General features: G+C 38.9%; 1 protein-coding gene across 1 annotated transcript in view; it reads right to left on the bottom strand.

The window, feature by feature from the left end:
* LOC127802183 (uncharacterized) overlaps nt 1-14,593 on the bottom strand; it is a 100,839-nt gene extending 86,246 nt beyond the window's left edge. The window contains 2 exon segments of the mRNA XM_052337889.1: nt 13,469-13,838; nt 14,154-14,593. Coding sequence (XP_052193849.1) covers nt 13,469-13,838; nt 14,154-14,593 — 810 coding nt within the window.
* Nucleotides 14,594-20,977: the final 6,384 nt, after the last annotated feature.

Genomic DNA, 20,977 nt, shown 5'->3' with positions numbered 1-20,977 from the left:
TTCTTTACCACTACGCAGCATGATCGCACTCACATTTCCCTTTTGATTGGATATTGGCTGTGAGGTAGCTGACCCGAACCTTGACTCCTCAGCTCATTTATGTTAGTTGCTAACTGCCCAATCTGTGTCTCCAAATTCTGTATGGTGGTGTCAGTCCGTTGTTGGAATTTGAGAGTATTGGCAGCCAATTGCTGCACTATGTCATTCAAGCTCGGTTCGATCTTTGGTAATGTCTGTGCTTGTTGCTTCATTGGTGTGGCATTACTTTGACCTGGTGCATTGAATCTCTGTTGGAATGGTTGAGTTGAGGCACCCCCATATCTGAAGTTGGGATGGTCTCTCCAGCCCAGATTGTAGGTGGGAGCATAGGGATCATATCTACTCTGTTGTGGCTGGTGTTGAAACGGTCTTCCAAGGAAGATTCCATTGCATGATTCTGTGTTATCCTGCAGTTGTGGGCACTGATCAGTTACATGTGAAGATAATGAACAAATGCCACATACCTGCTGGGGCTGGTTTCGATCAAGGGCTAACTGGTGAACCATTGAAGTAAGCTCCTCCAGCTTATTTTCTATTCTCCTTTGGTCCATAGGTGCAGAAAAACCAACCTCATTGACAGTCTTGATGGGAGTGTTCAACCTGGTACCAAATTGTTGTGCATTTTGAGCCATCTTTGAAATTAAGTCCCGGGCTGCAGCTGGTGTCTTTTCCACTAAGGCTCCTCCAGATGCAGCATCCACTAAGTACCTGTCCATGGGGAGTAAGCCTTCATAAAAATATTGAATGAGGAGCTGGTCACTTATCTGATGATGAGGGCAACTAGCACACAGCTTTTTGAATCTCTCCCAATACTCATGCAAGGTTTCTCCATCTATCTGTCGAATGCCACAAATGTCCTTCCGGATGGCTGCTGTTCTGGAAGCAGGGAAGAACTTCTCCAGAAATATTCTCCTCAGGCCATCCCAATTGGTAATAGCAGCAGGTGGTAAGTAATACAACTAGTCTTTGGAAGCTCCATCAAGAGAGAAAGGGAATGCCCTTAGCTTGATTTGTTCTTCATCAACCCCTTGCGGCCTCATGGTGGAGCATACAACATGAAACTCCTTCAAATGCTTGTGTGGATCTTCACCTGCAAGACCATGAAACTTAGGAAGCAAATGTATCAATCCAGATTTCAGTTCAAAGTTTGCCTCCAATTGGGGATACTGAATACACAAGGGTTGATAATGCACATCAGGGGCAGCCAATTCTCTAATACTTCTGTTAGCATTATTCCCATTATTCCTATTCTCATTGCCATTGTTTTCATTGGCGGCCATATTGATCAATTTAGGTTGGAACTCAAACACAGTATCAGAAACAATGGGAAAGACACTATTAGTCACTGCCCTATCTTGGGATCTAAGTTCTCTTGCTTGTCGCCTAAGGGTTCTATCAATTTCTGGATCTAAATCAATTAAGTCACCCTTAGATGATCTGGTCATGAATTAAGTATCAACAAGAACAAAAACAAAACAAAACACACAAGGAAAAATCACATAAACACACCAAGAAAACACAAAATGGCCCAAAAAGTGGTCTAAACGTAGGAATTTGGCCAAAAAATGCCCTACTCACTGCTAAGAGTGATTATTTCTCCCCACACCCCCATTCCTTTGGACACCAAAAATCAGGGCATTCCGAGATAGTCATCGGCAGTGAACAGTGCTGTTTATGGCAAAAAAAACAGAAAACAAGCAAACCGAAAAGAAAAACACAAAGAATGAACAAAGAAAACACAAAGAATCAACAAGGAAATAAAAGAAAAGAGAAACAAAAGAGCAAGATACGAAGAAGCAACAAAAGAAAGCAACAAAGAATGAAAGAGAACTAAAAAGAAAAAGAAAGACAGAAAACAAATCTTGTTATGGCAGAACAGTTTGACGGTTCCCCGGCAACGGCGCCAAAATCTGATCGGTGCTGTCGAACAACGATAGATTAGATTAGATGAAATATAGATTCGGATTTGCAATAAGGGTGCAACCAAAGTCGTCTCCCAACGAACCTCAAACGAATCTGTCAAAACAATACTAAACGGGGGGGGTTGTGATGAAAACTGAAATATAAATGTTCAAGAATGAAACAACGATGAAGTAAAATGTAACCCGCTATAAACCCTACCTCCTTACCACGGTAATCCTTGTCTCATTTATGAAAACAATCTATTTTGGTTTGATTTTCTTTTGATTTGAAAAACTCTTCTACAACCGTAAAAGATTAAATCCAATCGAGCAATCGCTCATATAAATATACCGTTTCTTTCTAATCAAAGCCTCAATCGAGTACATCAATTAAAATCATCCAAAGATCATGCATGCATTCACACAATCGCATAAAAGAAACATACATAAACTTAGAGAAGGAAAGAAACAGAATCATCAATTAAAACATGAAAATCGAGTTCCAAACCGGATTCAACAATATAACCGAGACTCAAACCGAGCAAGAGGTACGAGAATGTAGCGAATCACAAACGAATTATCCTTCCATCTTCTTGGTTGAAATCGTGAGAGTTCTTCCAAAATCGGCCACCCCCAAAATCGGCCACTTAATGTGCTTAAATAGAGCTTAGGGAGGAAACCCTAGGTTATCGCAACTTCACAGCTGATTTCGAATAGGATAAAGTGCGCTCTGGGCTTCGTCCCCTTCGTCAAAATTGTAGATCAGGAAGATTAGATGAATTTGGGCTTTTAAATAACTTGATTTGGATATCGGACGCTCAAGTTATGGCCTTTTAAAGATTCCATGTTTGTGTAGAATTCTAATCCAATTAGGATTTGGCCCAGCTTTTCGGCCCTAACTTGATGCAATATTTGGAGGCCCAAACGAACTCGGATTTGGACAAATCATACCATTCTGGAAATTCCAAGAAGTCCTCTACAATATCTATGAAGACATCATTCATGTTCTGAGATTATAACTTGGCCAAAAACTCGAAAGAATCACAGAAGGTCAAATCTGTGAGCACACTTTTGCTTCTTTGTCTCCAATCTCCTTGTTTCCCTTCTTGCCATCAAAATTCCTCATGACCCAGGAAGCCCTAATCTGTCCAAGATAAGATAAAATAGTGCGAAGCCCAATTCCTATAAAATAAAATAAAACAAAATCAAGATGAATAAAATGACACAACTAATGTGCAAAAAGACTAAGTATGAGGGCTAAATAATATGAAAATATGCGCTCTATCACATGGCATGGTGACTCTATGTTAAGCAGCTATCATAAATCAGTGTATAAATAATGTTTTGACAAAATAATTACTCGGGGCTTGGGTATGAGAATGTTTCCAGGTCAAGCAATTCCCATACATGGCATGGAAACTCTAAGTTAGGCATACGAACCAATCCAAGCCTGAGGTTTTCATTAAGAACATTTCTCAAACTATTTTGCTTTTGTTACTTGAACATCTGAGGTTTTGCTGTATCGATTCATCAGTGGCTTTGGGCACCGTCATTGCCTTAACCTAAGGATTGAATTAGCCACACATCTTCATGGGAAGTGCACTACTAAAACTAATCTCAACAGATGATTACAAGATTTACAGAGAAAATAAACGGGAACAAACAATGAGAAATAGATAAACTACTATTGTATTGATTACTGAAACGAACTACAACTTGAAAAGAAAATAAATGGACTTGTAATATATCTGGAGCAAAAGTTCAGAACTAGGAACAAAGAACAATAACTGAAGTGCTACCAGTTTAAAATACAAACAAGAACTAAGACTAATAAAATAGAAAGAATGAAAAGACTTGCAACTTTCCAATGATCCTCTTCTTTTTGTGTTTTCCTAAGTATTCTCTGCTCTCCACACCCTTGATTCTAAAGAATGTTGGTTCCTTTTTAAGTTTGTCGCGCATGGAAGAGGGGACCACTTGGTGAAAAGTTGTTCAAAAAGTTTGTTGAATTTACCTTAGAGCCACTGTGTTCATTTGCGCATGTCAGAGCTTTTTTCGAAGCTTCATTCGAATGTGCGAGTAGGGATATTCGAATGTACACTTAGTTTTGCTTGGCTGCTTGGGTCATTCGAATGAATGCTAACCTCATTCAAATGAATTTCACACCTTACTGTTGTAACGACCCGATCGAGCAATAGGAAGGATTGGAACAACTTACCCTGATGGGCCTACACGAACTTCCCAGGGGGTCACCCATCCCTGGATTACCCCAGGTTAAGCACGCTTAACTTGGGAGTTCTTTGCCAACATTCAGCCCAAAAGGTATCTAGTTAGTGTTGTTTCCTTTCTTACACTATCCTCAATATATACTAACTTCTCTGGGCTCTCGGAGTATTACATTCTCCCCCCTTAAGCACATGACGTCCTCGTCATGCGACCTTACAACCGGTCCCAGATCTCCCCCCTTGCATGGCCGATGTGGGATTCGCCTAAGGTACCTACACGTACCCCCCATAGGGGCCTACACACACCCCTCTCGGGACTCAGCCTCCTCGCTGAGGTTTGCCCCACCATCGCGCTCAGAGGCTCAGGGGTCAGCTTTGATACCACTTGTAACGACCCAATTGAGCGATAGGAAGGACTGGAACAACTAACCCTGATGGGCCTACACGAACTTCCCAGGGGGGTCACCCATCCCTGGATTACCCCAGGTTAAGCACGCTTAACTTGGGAGTTCTTTGCCAACATTCAGCCCAAAAGGTATCCAGCTGGTGTTGTTTCCTTTCTTACACTATCCTCGATATATACTAACTTCTCTGGGCTCTCGGGGTATTATATCGTGTAAGCACCTTAGGCGAATCCCACATCGGCCATGCAAAGGGGGGGAACTAGGCATATAAGTGCGAAGGGTGTTCTACATAGTGACGCGTGTTTTGGGATTAAATCCCAGAGCGATAAAATCGGGGATTGGTTGCGACCTGAACCGGACAATAAGTTGCTATGTGGACCCCGGCCGTTACAACTGTTCATTGCACGATGATTTCTTCTGTAATTCGAATGCAACAATACTTTCATTTGAATGAATTTCTAATTTTCCTCTTTACTTCCTCATAACATTCGAATGACTGGAGAAATATTCGAATGCTATTATTTTCATCCGAATGCTCTTGGGATAATATGAATCACCTTGAGTTCTTGAGTTGCTTCTTATTCGAATTACTCAGCCTTCATTCGAATAGTTCTTCTTCCTCCTTCAATTACATTCTAATGACTTGGTCTTCATTCGGATATATCTTCATTATTTCCATACGATATGCTCATCCGAATATCTTCTCATTCTCAGCTCATTCGAATGACTTAGGAGACATTCGAATATATACAATTTTACCTGGAGTCCTTGATATGCTGCTTCTTATCCGAATTGGGCCAAGCTCATCCGAATACATTCCCGATAGTCTGCATATTTATGTTTGAATGATTCATTCGAATGATTGACTGGCTTCCATCCGATTTGCTCCATTTTTGAATATCTTCTGAAGACTCATTCGAATTACTCAGCTTTCATTCGAATGAATTTGACTTCGTTAAAACATCTTCATTTCTTGGATTTTTTTCCCTCTTTTAATCATGCCTTTGAAGAATTGATTCAACCCTTCATCTCTTTTCCTTCCTTTGGGCTGCAACAAGCAATCTTTGATATTTTTTAGCTAATTAAATGGATTAAGAGGTAATAAAAATATAACAAATTTTTAGCATCAATCACACCCTCCAACTTAAACATTGCTAGTCCCTTAGCAATCAAATTAAATGCAAGAACACTTCATCATTCACAAACTCATTGATAAGTTAAATCTCGTATGTGAAGCAAAAATGTATGATCAATAGCATAGGGACTTTAGACATTCAAAGAAATGTTTATTATTTGAACTTTTGTTTAGGGCATATTTTTAAGTTAAATCAATCAGCATATTGCTGCTTCGCTCACCCTGCATTTATCACTTTTTGTATTTTTCTTTCACTAATTCAGCTGATTTAGCAACTAATTATGTTCACAGATAGGATGAGGCGATTAGACTCGCCAGTGCACAAGTGTGATTGTAGTAGAAAATTTATATGTAATTTTTTCGGGTAAGACCGGGTCGACTCACAGGGAGATTACTCATGGAAGGAGATAACCACACTAGTTCTTTTAATTAACGGAATAATAAAATGAGATCAAACTAAATGTGATATGATTGTAATCTGGATATGGAGAGGTCTTGGGTCAAGACAGATCTGGTGCCAAACCCAACTGATTTTCCATATAGCTTTCTGTGATGTAACTAGCAGCTCAAATAGCTCGGGTTTTCAACCATTAAATGTACTACTGAGATGATGATAACTCTTTGTTCAAACAACCTCCATATATGGCATGGAGACTCTATGGTAAGCAGCTATCATAAATCAGTGTATAAATAATGTTTTGACAAATAATTGCTCGGGGCTTGGGTATGAGAACGTTTCCAGGTCAAGCAGCCCCCATACATGGCATGGGAACTCTAAGTTAGGCGTACGAACCAATCCAAGCTTGAGATTTTGGTTAATAACATTTCCCAAACTACTTTTGCTTTGGTTACTTTGACATATGGAGTTCTGCTATATTGATTCACCGGTGGCTTTGGGCACCGTCTCTGCCTTAACCCAAGAATCGAATTAGCCACACATCTTCATAGGAAGTGTATGACTAAAACTAATCTCAACGGATGAATACGAGATTCGCAAAGAAAATAAATTGAGACAAACGATAAGAATTGAATAAACTACTGTTGTATTAATTACTGAAATGAACTATAACTTGAAGAAGAAATTGAGATGGACTTGTAATACAAAGCTCAGAACTAGCAAGAACAACTAGAGTAACTGAAGTGCTATTCGCAAAAAGAAAAGAAATACAGACAAAAACAAAACGAGAGAAACAGACAAAAGATATAAAAAAGAACTCTCCACTTTCCAATGATCTTCGTCTTTTTTTGTATTGTTTTTCTTAGTATCCTCTGCTCTCACTAACCTCTGATTCCAAAGAATGTTGGTTCCTTTTTAAGCTTACGGCGCATGGAAGTGGGGACCACTTGTTGAAAAGTTGTTCAAAAAGTTGGTTGAATTTACCTCAGAGCCACCGCGTTTATTTGCGCATGTCAGATTTTTGTTCGGATGCTCATTTGAATATGTTAGCAGAGACATTCGAATGTGCGCTGAGTTTCTTTTGGCTGCTCGGGTCATTCGAATGAATTTTAATCCTATTCGAATGAATTTCACGTTTTACTGTTCCTTACACGGCGATTTTCTCAGTCATTCGAATCCAACAGTACTTTCATTCGAATGAATTTCTAATTTTTCTCTTGACTTCTTCATTGCATTCGGATGACTTGGGAAGTATTCGAATTTGGAATTCCTTGAGTTGCTTCTTATTCGAATTACTCAGCCTTCATTCGAATAGATTTCCTTTCTTTTTCAATCACATTCGAATGACTTGGACTTTATTCGGATATATCTTCTCTGCTTCCAAACGATGTGCTTATCCGAATTTCTTCTCATGCTCGGCTCATTCGAATGACTTGGGAAGTATTCGAATATGCACAATCTCACCTGGAGATCTTGATTTTTGTTACTTCTTATTCGAATTAGGCCAAGCTTATCCGAATACATACCCGATATCTTGCATATTCGAATGTAAAAATGATCTATTCGAATGATTGAGCAGCTTTCTTCTGATTTGCTCCATATTTGAATATCTTTGAAGACTCATTCGAATGCCTTTGACTTTTATTAGAACACCTTCATTTCTTAGCTTTTTCCTCCTCTTTCAATCACGCCTTTGCAGAGTATAAGTCATTCTTTCATCTCTTTTCCTTCTTTTAGTTTGCAACAAGCAATTCTTGAGATTTTAAGTCGATCAAATGGATTAGGAGGTAATAAAAACATAACAAATTTTGCATTTTTTTAGCATCAATCACATATTACATTCAATTCTCTAAGCTTCGATTGCAAACCTCACTGGATATGTCTCTCTTTAATAAAATGATAACTCAAAGTTGCTCTCAAAAGATGTACCTCAATTTGGAGTAGATGTAATGTGAGACCCCTTTCCCGGATGCCCCGGCCAAGCCGAAGAACCCGAGCAAGAGCCCGCACGAGGGATAAAGAAACAGAATAAAAACCACCCTGACCTGCCATGCATGCTCAACTAGGATCATCCATACACATACATAAGAAACAACAGTGGAAGCATAATACATCCTAAGCATGCATAAAAAGATAACCGGTCACAAGGTTACATGGCATTAACATGCACATAAACAAAATCGTGCCAAGAACTCAAAAGCAAAACGTCTATGGCACAACACTACTAGATGCACACACACCGAAACAGGATTTACTGGGACTGTCTTGTACACCATCTATCAAAATAGCTCAATGACTGCTAGCCTCGCCCCCATACTTAGCCTTGCCCTTACTTGGAATGAAGAGAAGCAAAAGTGAGTCACAAGACTCAGCAAGCATGTAAGAAATGAAAGGTTAATAAGAGTAAGGGAGATAATAGATTAACGCGCACCCAAGTGCAAAACTCATCCGTAACATGACAGCCAACCATGCATCACATGTCCATGAATCACATGATAGGTATATAAAAATGTCGTATAATAAAATATGCAAATACTGGTCCTTAAGGCCCACATAAGACACACGGCACCCAAGTCCCTATCACAAACCTGTCACTGCCCTGAAAGGCAGTATAAGAAACATCCTGAGCCGAAGCTCTCTTAGGCCGGCGTTACCGAAACCCAAGAACCTGGTATGCTAATAACGTCCATAAACCCAGCATGGCATAACCATCCGTAAAATCCAGCACGCCAATCTGCGTCTGTAAACCCATCACAACACACACAGACAGCGCCAGTAACCATGCAATGCACAAATATAATGCAGTGGCATAATGAGCATAAACGATGATACATAGCCCCCATAAGCCATGCATCAAGCCCTGCTTGCTCATATAGGAAATCATATACAATGCAGTGCTCATGTAATGCAGAGGCATAATGAACACAAACGATGATACATAACCCCCATAAGCCATGCATCATGCCCTGCTCGCCTCGAAGGGAAGACAAATATACAACAATATGCCCATGTCCAAGCACACTAGTCACATGAAACCCCCATATGCATATCCCAAGCCCGTGCATGCATATGAACTAACAAGATACTATAAATAAAAGAATCACATGCAAATACTCTCAGCCACAACCACCTCTAACAAGATCCTACCCATAGCTACCTAGCTTCATTAACAAAAGAATAAGAGAGGAAACTAACTCTCCATTGAAACAAGAACAAGACTCAGTTTACTATTCACGGCTAAGTTACTATTCACGACCCAATTACTATTCATGACCCGGTTACTATTTATCAAAACTTATCCCGACCGATCGTGGTTTAACCATATAAGGATAAGGACAATTTATCAACAATTATTGAGGATTAGAAGAAACAAAATAATAACAATAATAATAATATAATTAATAATAATAACAATAGTAGTAGTAATAATAATAAAAATATTAATTATTAATAAAATCCCCCCAATCCTTGCACTCACGGCCAAAGGCCATCTTCTGTAGCCTAACACTCAACTTTTAATATTAAATATGAATATATATATATATACACACTATAGTTATTATTATTATATTAGAACACACACACAGTGATCAATTCATCCCTTGCACTCACGGCCAAAGGCCACTTAGTCTTCCTCACATACTCAAATACTCACTGTGCACCTGGACATATATATAAACTTACGCATGGTGATGGATACACACACACACGAACACAGCAAGCCCCTCAGCCAGAGGCTATTTCTTTAATTTGAGCACACACACACACCACACTTTCTTTAGCTTTAAACACACACTCAAACACTCACACAGTAGAGTCCCTCACCCACGGTCACGCATATACACTTACAACAAGTTCCCCTATTGCACAACCCACCTGCTACGATACATAAATACATATCCATGCTACATTTATCCAGCAACAGGCTATTAACCAGGCCATTAGCAAGCCATTACCGAAGCAAAGAAACAAAAGGAGAAACAACAAGATGGAGGTTGCACACTCACGGCTGGACCAGCACACCCGCATATATATATATATATATAGGTATGTATAAGAAATAATAGAGTTTACATGGAATGGATAGCTTGCAGCTCGCACATTCACTGGAAAAATAATAGTGACCCAAGGAGAAGAAAAAAAAGAGGGAAGCTTACCTGATGGAAGAAGAAAATCTCTCTAGAAGCTGGCTGCCGAACGACTCCTTCTTCTTCCCAGATCTCGGTAACTCACTGTAACTTCTGCAATTTCTCTTCCTCAATAACTCTCTGCAACAACATCCCAATCTCTCTATAATCTCTCTAAATATGAGGCAAGGCAAGAGACAGCAATTAATGGCCTAAATGCATGCCTTGACCACATCAAAATTCTCTACCACCACATCAAAAAAAAGATAATGGTCTCTGAACTCGCTCCCAGAAATGCATTCTGTCGGATCCGAATCACCTACACCCAATTTGAATCACTCTCTCTCAATTCAGATCACACTCGCTATCCTATTTGAATATCAATTAAATTAATTCCGATACTCCAAACTTATATGCAACACTAAATTAATAAACACTAAAAATAACATATTAAACATCCAGGCTAATCAATTCAACCACAAGATACAACACGACATTAATTAACTAAATTCGGGTCATTACATGTAATTCAAGTTCAAAAAGGTATCATCAATTATCAAGAATGCAATTAAGGAAGGAAAAGACCTGAAATAGCTTCATGATCATAATAGTGTCTCAATGAACAACATCTAAAATTAACCATATTTCCTTGCTCTTGAAATTATATCTTGAAATGCATGATTCATAGAACCAAGAGGGATCTTACTGGGAAGTAATAGGGCCAAATGGTGATGTGGGATAGCAAAGGGAATGATGGAAATCAAAAGAGTGTTTAGGTCTCGGGAATTTTTCAACTCAGCTAAGAACAGATAAATAACTTTGAACTTCTTTTTTTTTTTTTTTAGATAAACTATAAATAAATATACACATGTGATGCATTCATGCATCAATAGCTGAAATCATATCAGGACATCTAAATTTAATTGGTCGCATCCGAACCTGAATCTAACTGCTATTCCAATTGATAATGACCAAGCCTCCATTGCTTCACCCTCAATGGCTACGGGGGTGTTTTTAATGTCCCAGACCTAGAGACAACTATTTATCTTAAATGGAAAATTGGTCTTTTAACGTCAGATTCCCAGACAATTTTTTTTTTTTATATACTTAGACTAAGCCTACAGAATAATTCCCGGGACCTAACTAATCAATGAGAAATTTTTCAAATGGTTATGTAGAGCTTCAATGGAAATTGATCAAAAAGTAATAGGTCAATTGGCTCAAGTGATAAGAAAATGATCCCTCTATGATGTTCCATAAAATAGTACTATCCATTCAACCGGTTCCAACCTTAGAGTCAGTTAAGTTTAGCTGTTATCATTAAAGACACTCAAAGCAAAATGTCATTTTGAAGCTATTGAAAGATGAGAGAATCAACAAAGTATTTTATTTTATGAATAGGTGTTATTTCACTCAAAATAAATAGTTATGAAGCTCTAACACTCATTTGGGTAACAAATCTCCACTTAATTTGAGAATTTGGGCAATTTGCTGACCATTTTACCATTTTTATATGCCATCCAAACAAATGAACAAAAATAAAGCATCCTAAGTAGTCCTAGTCCTAGTTCTAAATCTCATATAGTTCTATTTTCAAACAAAAGATTATATATAAATAACCAGTTGTGAATCTAAAGCATCAAGCATAATAATCTGAAGCACAGAGTAAGCAAAGTCACTTTTATTGGAAAAGGAAAATATAATTAATCTTTGTAGTTCATAGGTACAGAAGTTAAGCATGAAGAACCAAATCATATGACTACTCAGTGCCATCAGTGGCATCATCAGAAGTGGAGTTCTCCTCAATGGAGTCTCTAAAAAGGGTCTTTGATAAAGGCTTGGCAGGAGGAGGAATAATGGAAGAGGATGGAATGTCAAAGTGTGAAGGGGCAGCATGGTCAGGCTGTAGATGAGTCCTTGATGTGGAAGGTGCATAAGTTGCAATGGTCTCCTGAATGCAAGTCTCAGCATCAGCCAACTTGGCATTTAAGGATTTCTGTGGTGGCTCCTCTATAGATGTGCTCAGGAGCTGACCTACCTTCTGGTTCAATACAGTGTAACATTCATTCATGGCCATCACTCCTGAATAGATGACTCTCTGCCTCACCTGTAGCTCCTCAAAAATGGCCTCTTGTCTCTCCTGGATCTTCTTCAATGATTGCTCCACTAAGGTTTCACGTCTCTCTTGCCTTTCTTGCATTTCCTTGACTAACTCGTATAAATCTCTAAGTGAATGATCTCCCTCTTGTCTCTCTATCTGGTCCTCTTGCAGTGGAAGTTCCTGAGATGGTTCTTCTTATCCTTTAGCTTGCCGACCTGATGCCTCTCCTTTCTCGAGTGTTGTTGCCTCAAGCCTCTTCAACTGCCCACTGCTTCTTCGTGTAGATGCTGGGCTGATCCTATCCATTGGCTTGATGACTTCAAAAGTTATCTTCTCTTTTACCCCGTTTCTCAACACAAAGTAGGTAATCAGTCCTCCAAAGGGTAGTCCTCCACCCCCATGTGCATGCTTGGACACTAGGTCTATAGTATCAAAAATGTGCTTAGCCAAGTCTATGTGTACTCGTAGGATCATCTTTCCCATGAACATGGCTTGCTTAACCGAGACATTGCCAGTGAATGCGTGGGGCATGAAATGAGAGCAAAGAAGTCTATGCAAGATGATGCATTTAGGGGACAAATTCTTCTTTGGGAGGGTAGGACCTAACCAAACAGCATCTTCTTTCTCTGTTAAAATCCTAGCCAGGTTTTCTTTCCTCAAGTCCACACTTGCTTCCTCAAGGTCCCTCGGTGATGCCTCTCTTGGGATTTGGAAGGTTTTAGCAATATCAGAGGGCTTTAACTCTATTTTCACCTTTCTCACTTCAGTAACTAAGCACCTATTTCCTGAGTCATCTCTGTCACTAGTTACATTTGAGTAAAACTCTTTGACTAGGGGAACTATGGCCTTATGTTGAAACTTAACCCAAGACTGCCATCCTTTGGCAGTAATTAATGACAACAAATCACACGGGGGCTCTTCAAAACGTTCCAACATGATTCCCCTCTCACAAAGCACTGGTCTTTTAGCATATCCCTCACTATAATTCTTTTCAGCAGTGGGGCTAATTAACTTGACATTGGAATATGGAGGATTCAAATCAATGGTTGGGGTGGTAGCGGGTTCTTTTCCTTTCTGCCTCTTTGAGGCCCTAGAGCTTTCTCTAAAATGCGTTTGATCTCCTTATTTGCTAATTCTGCTTGGCCATTGGTCTGAGGGTGGTATGGCGTTGAGACTTTATGAACTACCCCATACTTTTTCATTAGATCTTCCATAGGTTTGTTACAAAAATGAGACCCCCCATCACTTATGATGGCTCGAGGCATACCAAACCTACTGAAAATGTTTTCCTTCAATAATTTCACTACAATCTTGTGATCGTTTGTCCTTGTTGGGATTGCCTCAACCCACTTGGAGACATGGTCTACAGCCAATAAGATGTATTCGTGTCCAAGTGAGTTAACAAAAGGGCTCATAAAATCCATTCCCCAACAATAAAAAATTTCAAGAACCAGAATGGGTTGCAAAGGCATCATGCTCTTTTTGGTCAGACTTCTTAACCTCTGACACCTATCACATGACAAACAAAACTAGTGTACATCCCTAAACATAGTAGGCTAGTAAAATCCACTTTGAAGGATTTTTGCTATAGTTTTTCAGGTGGAGAAATGACCTCCACAGGCAAGGGTGTGACAGAAGTTCATTACACTATGTTGCTCATGTTTTGGAATGCACTTTTGCAAGATCTGATCAGCACAATATTTAAACAGATATGATTCATCCCAAAAAAATGTTCTGACCTTCCTGAAAAACTTTTGTCTATCTAGCTTAGTCTAATGACTGGGAACTGAACCTACAGCTAAATAATTGGCTATATCAGCATACCAAGGGGCAGAAGTCAATGTGCTCACATGAAGAAGATGTTCATCAGGAAAATTATCATGAATGGGACCCTCAGTAAGATCTTGACCTGGGATTCTATACAGATGGTCAACTACAACATTTTCTACTCCCTTTTTATCCTTAATTTCTATATGAAACTCTTGGAGGAGCATAATCCACCTAATGAGATGTGGTTTGGTGTTTTGCTTGGTGAGCATGTATTTCAAAGCAACGTGATCTGTGTACACAATCACCTTTGATCCTACCAAGTATGACCTAAACTTATCCAACGCAAATACCATAACCAACAATTCTTTTTCTGTGGTGGTGTAATTTCTCTGAGCTTCATTTAAGGTTCTGCTAGCATAGTAAATGACATGGGGCCTCTTCTCTTTGCTCTGTCCTAGCACGGCCCCTATGGCATAATCACTTTCATCACACATTAATTCAAAAGGTAAAGTCCAGTTAGGAGGTTGTATGATGGGTGTAGAGATAAGTGTATGTTTCAGCTTCTCAAAGGCACTTTGACAATTTGAAGTCCATTCAAATGGAACATCCTGAGATAATAGACAACACAAAGGTATTGCTATTGTGCTAAATGAGGCGATAAATCTCCTGTAAAAACTAGCATGACCAAGAAAACATCTAATGTCCTTGACATTTCTAGGGGCTGGAAGCTTCTGAATGGCTTCAACTTTGGCTTTGTCTACTTCTAGACCCCTAGATGAGACTATGTGTCCTAAGACAATGCCTTGGTTAACCATGAAGTGACATTTTTCCCAATTCAGCACAAGATGAGTCTCCTTACATCGAATCAAAACTTTCTCTAGATTCTTTAAACACAAGTTAAAACTACTTCCATAGACAGAGAAGTCATCCGTAAACACCTCCACAATATGTTCAGCCATTTCACTAAAGATACTCATCATGCACCTTTGAAATGTGGTAGGAGCATTGCACAACCCAAATGGCATACATTTATATGCAAATGTCCCAAAAGGGCACGTGAAGGTAGTTTTCTCTTGATCTTCTAGTGCTACATCAATCTGATTATATCCTGAATATCCATCCAAAAAGTAATAGAATCCTTGACCTGCTATCCTTTCAAGTGTTTGAACCAGAAATGGGAGAGGAAAATGGTCATTCCTAGTCATGGAATTGAGTTTTCCGTAGTCTATACACACACGCCAACCTGTTTGGAGGCGAATTGGGACTAACTGATTTTTCTCATTTTTCACCACAGTAACTCCAGACCATTTAGGAACGACCTGAGTTGGATTAACCCATTTTGAATCAGATATTGGATAAATGATACATGCATCCAGTAATTTGAGCACTTATTTCCTAACCACTTCTTTCATATTGGGATTTAGTCTTCTCTGCATTTGCCTCACTGGTTTTGCATTTTCTTTTAAGAAGATCCTATGGGTGCAAATCAGAGGGCTAATTTCATGCAAGTATGATATGGTTCATCCAAAAGCCTTCTTGTGTGCTCTCAGTACTTCAATCAATTGCACTTCTTGTTGGGTGGTTAGGATGGAAGAAATGACTACTGGGTATGTCTCTCCTTCTCCTAGAAAGGCATACTTTAACTCATTCGGCAGTGGCTTCTTTTCAGGAATGGGTGGATGACTCATAGAGGTTGATGGTTTATGCAAAGGCTCCACAGGCTCTAGCTTAGGAATCCATTGAGTCATAGGTATATCACTTTCCTTTTTGCTATTCTCCAAATTATTATCTTCCTCCACAGCTCCACTCAAAAATTCTTTCTCAAAATACTCTTCAAACAGAGTTTGAATCAAATCTACCTCTTCTATCTCACTTTTAGTGTTCTGTTGTTTGGAAATTCTAAAAATATTCATCTCCACAGTCATATTTCCAAACGACAGTTTCAAAACTCCATTCCTACAATTAATGATTGCATTGAAAGTTGATAGGAATGGTCTACCAAGAATGACTAGGACAGGAGATTGGGGACCATGGTGGGGTTGAGTGTCTAGAACTATGAAGTCTACTGGAAAATAGAATTTGTGCACCTGAACTAAGACATCTTCCACAACACCCCTTGGAACTTTGACTGATCTGTCTTCTAGTTGCAGAGTGACTCTAGTAGGTTTAAGTTCTCCTAAACCTAATTGTTGATAAACACTGTAAGGCAATAGATTTACGCTTGCTCCTAAGTCTAAGAATGCTTGATCAACTTTCTGGCTTCCTATTATGCATGAGATGGTTGGACAGCCTAGATCCTTGTATTTGGGAGGAGTCTTAAATTGCAAAATGGAACTCACTTGCTCAGTCAAAAATGCTTTTCCATGCACATTTACTTTTCTCTTTATAGTGCAAAGATCTTTCAAGAATTTTGCATATAAGGGTGTCTGTTTGATTGCATCTAACAATGGGATATTGATTCTCACTTGTTTAAACACCTCATATATATCAGCATTTTGTTGTTCCTTTTTTGTAACACTCATTCTTTGAGAAAAAAGAGGTTTAGGAGGATATTGACTTTCTCTTTCAATGTTCTTACCTTTTCCATCTTCTTTTTGTTTTTTCTTGATTTTTTCTTCTTTTTCACTGTTTTCATTTTTTTCTATGATTGGCTCACGCTCTTCTGTTTTCTCTTTTTCATTAGCAGTTTGGCTTATCCTAAGATCATCTAGTTTTTCAATTACCTTTCCACTTCTTAGGATAGTTACTGATTGCACTTATTCATGTGTATTATTTTCACCACTAGAAGATTCCACCTGATTTGTTTGCCTAATAGGGTTAGGGTTAGTTTGAGAAGGAAATCTTCCAGGTTCTCTCACACTTAGGGTTTGGGTCAACTTTGTTATCTGGCTTCTCATATCTTCCATGGCCCTATTTGTTTGATCTTGATTTTTTGTAAGCTGGGCAACCTGATTGTTGATGCCTATTTGATTTTGAATGAACTGAAGCAAGGTATCTTCCAAAGAACCTTGATTTTGTTAGAAGGATTGTTGATGTGCAGGGAATGGAGGTTGAGAATGATTTCTAGAATCATGTCTCCAAGAAAAATTGGAGTGATTCCTATTATTGGGATGGTATGAATTGTATTTCTGATTGTTCCCGTAATAGGTTCCACTTTGATTTTGATTTTGTCTCCCCTCAAAATTGTGTGTATGGTTGTTATTAATCTACCCATACAATACCTCCTTGAAAGCAAGTAGAGTAGGGCATTCTTTAGTTGCATGATCTATTGCTTCACACACAGCACATTTCGCTTCCACTTGTTTAACAAATTGTACATTTTTGGGCTCAATGTTTTCAACTTTTTTTGTTAAGGCAGTTAGTCTTGCATTTAAATCATCATTCTCACTCAACTGATATCTCCCTCTAGGTTGTGGATTTTCTCTTAGATCAAGATAAGATGTTAAGCCAACTTCCCAGTTTCTTGTATTCTCAGCCAATGTGTCAAATAAGTGAAAAGCTTCTTCTGGAGTTTTCTCGTAGAATTCTCCATTGCACATTGTAGAAACTAACATTTTCAATTGGGGCATGAGTGAGTCATAAAAGAAACTGACCACTCTCCATTGCTCGAAGGCATGGTGCGGACAAGTGTGAAGAAGGTCTTTGAACCTTTCCATGCTTGGGCAAAGTTTTCATTTGATTTACAGGCGAAGTTCATGATTTGTCTTTGAAGAGTGGCAGTTCTATTGGTAGGGAAGTATTTTTTTTAAGAAAGTTGCTTGCATCTCTCTCCAAGTTCCTATAGATCTAGGCAGAAGAGTACCTAACCACATTTTTATCTTATCTTTCAGTGAGAATGGAAAGAGTTTTAACCTTATAACATCCTCATTTACTGTATGGTCCATGCAAGTGCTACATACTTCCTCGAATTATTTCATATCAATGTATGGATTTTCAGAATCCATGCCATGGAATGTTGGCAACAATTGGATTGTGCCAGGTTTGAAATTAAACCTCTGGTGATTGATGGGAAGGATGATCCATGAGGGTGTTGTTTGTCTTGGAAGGTGAAGGTACTCTCTAAGAGGTATAATCAATTCCTGATCAACGGGATCAAGATCACCATGGTCACTCCCATGCTCAGACATGTTGTTTGGTTGGGCCATAAATGAGTGTGATAATGAAAACTCAAAATCAGAAGGAGTATTTTCTAAATGCAACACTTGTTCCACCACTCTACTGGATCTAAGTCTCATACACCAAGCCAAACTAACAGAGAAGAGAAACTAAAAAGTAGAAACAAACAAAAAGAAAAAAAAACTAGGGATGATTATTTGGCTTACCTCAATCTCCCCGGCATTTGTCACTTTTTGTATTCTTTTTGGATTAACTGTAATAGCCCGCTCCCACTTACGGGTGTCACTCGTGAACAATTACCCGAATTGTCCACCTGCCCGACCTTAGGTGAAGGGTGGACCATGTTTCAAGACGAAACGCCCTAAGTGGGAACTAGGCTCGTCCTTCCTTTCCCTCAACCGCAGGATTCACTAGCAGAATTGGGCTTCAACCACTCCGCATTTGGTTGAAAAGAAAACTCATGAAGATGCCAAACCGTCATTTTCTTATTTATTTTAAATTCTTCTTCCATCCAAGAATTTTACCGGGCTCCATAAATTTCACCATTTTAATCAACCCATTGATTTTTTACTAAATTTGGAGGAAAAACTCATAATTTTCGATTTTCCAAAAATTCGGCATTATTCTCCAAAATGCTCGAAAAAACCCTTTAATTTGAAAATTCCTTTGGGGCCCAAAATCAATTAAGAAATGTCCCATAAATCCCAAAAATTTCAGAATTTAAAAAAAAAATTGTCCAGCGGGGCTTACTGGCATGCCCGGGCCCGCGCGAGGCCCCGCGGTGCGCCAGCTGCGTGGGCCACGCGCCCGCGTGGCTGCCCACCCGTGTGGCCCAGCATGCGCTCGCGCGGCCCTGCTCACCCCAACGCGCCACCGCGCAGCCGAGCGCCTGCTGCCCCCGCTGTGGCCCCCTGCGAGCCACACGCCGGCCCCGGCTGCATCCAGCTGCTGCCACTTCGCTTTTCCCTTATTTTTTTTTCTTTCCTTAGGCCCTTCTAACCCAAATTTTCCAGAATTCCTACCCCTTATACATGCATCAAAACATCCACTTTTCTCATTCTAAAAGCCTCATTACACAACAAAATCATTTGATTTAATTACTTTGGTGCTTCCCACAACACACCAACAATAAGGCCTTCACCAAAACTTAGGCTTTAACATGCCATAAGCCACAATCTCATTTTCACCATAAGATTAAACATTCTCAAAATATAAAATACACGCAAGACCTTAGGCTTTAAAAAGCCATTTCCAACCAAATAAATTACAAGACATGAACTAAACATAACAACATAGGCCTTTCATATGCTACACACTATTCTTGGACCTTCTTTCCATACTTCCACATGCCATTCCACCATTGTCTTTACTTTACCATGCTTTCAAAACCTACATGTGAGGGTAAAAACCTCATGAGCTATTAAGCTCAATAAGGGTGCAATGCAAAATAAATATGAACATAACAAGATTATATGATGTCAAATGCATGCAAGTGTGGTTAGATCTCTTTGCCCTCACAACCCACCATTTCAAACATGTTCCCAAACTAACCTATGGCCATAAGTCTCATGAACACAAAAGAACATGCCAAATGCAACATATACATTTATAAACCATACTTACTACACATTGCAAGGCCACCCTCCCATGGGGCCATCCCTTACCTCATTATTTTCTTTGAAGCTTTAAATCCTCATCTCAAGAGAGCTTCCATCACAATCTTCTCCCATCTAAGATGGCATTCCAAAAGAAATTTACTTTGCATACAAGCATACTAAAATGGGGAGAAGAAAGAATAAAGCTTACCTTGACTTCTTCTTCTTTTCTTCTCCATTTCTTTCCTCCATGAGAGACTTCTTCCTATCTCTCTTCTTTCTTTCTTCAAATGGCCAAAGGGAAACAAGTCCTCCTCACTTTCCCTTATATACTACTCTTTTCCATTTTCAAGAATGGATCTCCACCATTCATTCAAAGCACAATCCATGTGCTTAAGGAGAATTAAATCTCCACATTCCATTTCTTATAAACAAATCTCCTCTCTTGGAGAAAGCACAATCCATGCCATTTCCTCTCTTTGAATCCCAACCATTGGATTTATTCTCTTTCTCAAGAATCTTACCCATTAAATCTCTTGAATTTCCCATTTATTTCTCATTTACTTAAATGAAACTATTTTCATAACCATCACACTTGAGAGATATAATTAATTTTCTTCCCATTTAATTTAATGGGACCATTTCCACCATTAATGCATGACTAATTTATTTTCTTTTGGATTTTTCCTTTAATCCAACACCATAATGCCTCTCATTAAATGCTTGAAAGATTAATTTGAATTTCATTTGCATTTAATTTAATCTCTCCATTTAACTTGGACCACAAAATGCCAAGTGTCACAACAAGAAACTAACATTGGCTTCCAAGTTCTCATCTCATCCATGCATGTGGCATTTACACATTTATTCACCAATTTAGGGAAAATTGATTATTTTCACAAACAATTGAATATTCTCCATTTTTCCCATTTTCCATAATTAAATTCCTCTATGGAATTAATTTCAAAATTCCTAAAATACCCTTTGTGAATTTGTTAATCCCATATATCTCCACATAAATACAAAATTGGGATTTACTTCACTTACATCCCTAACTCCACATAGGAATTATTTTCAATTTACCAAAATATCCTTTTATTGGACTTCACTATCCAAATTACCAAAATGCCCCCCTCATAGGGCACGCTCATTCTCAAGGATCCAACA

This window comes from Diospyros lotus, chromosome 5 (assembly GCF_014633365.1).
Source record: "Diospyros lotus cultivar Yz01 chromosome 5, ASM1463336v1, whole genome shotgun sequence".
Classification (NCBI taxonomy): Eukaryota; Viridiplantae; Streptophyta; class Magnoliopsida; order Ericales; family Ebenaceae; genus Diospyros; species Diospyros lotus.
The sequence above is the reverse complement of the archived record's forward strand: the minus strand, read 5'-3'. Positions and strand labels throughout refer to the sequence as shown.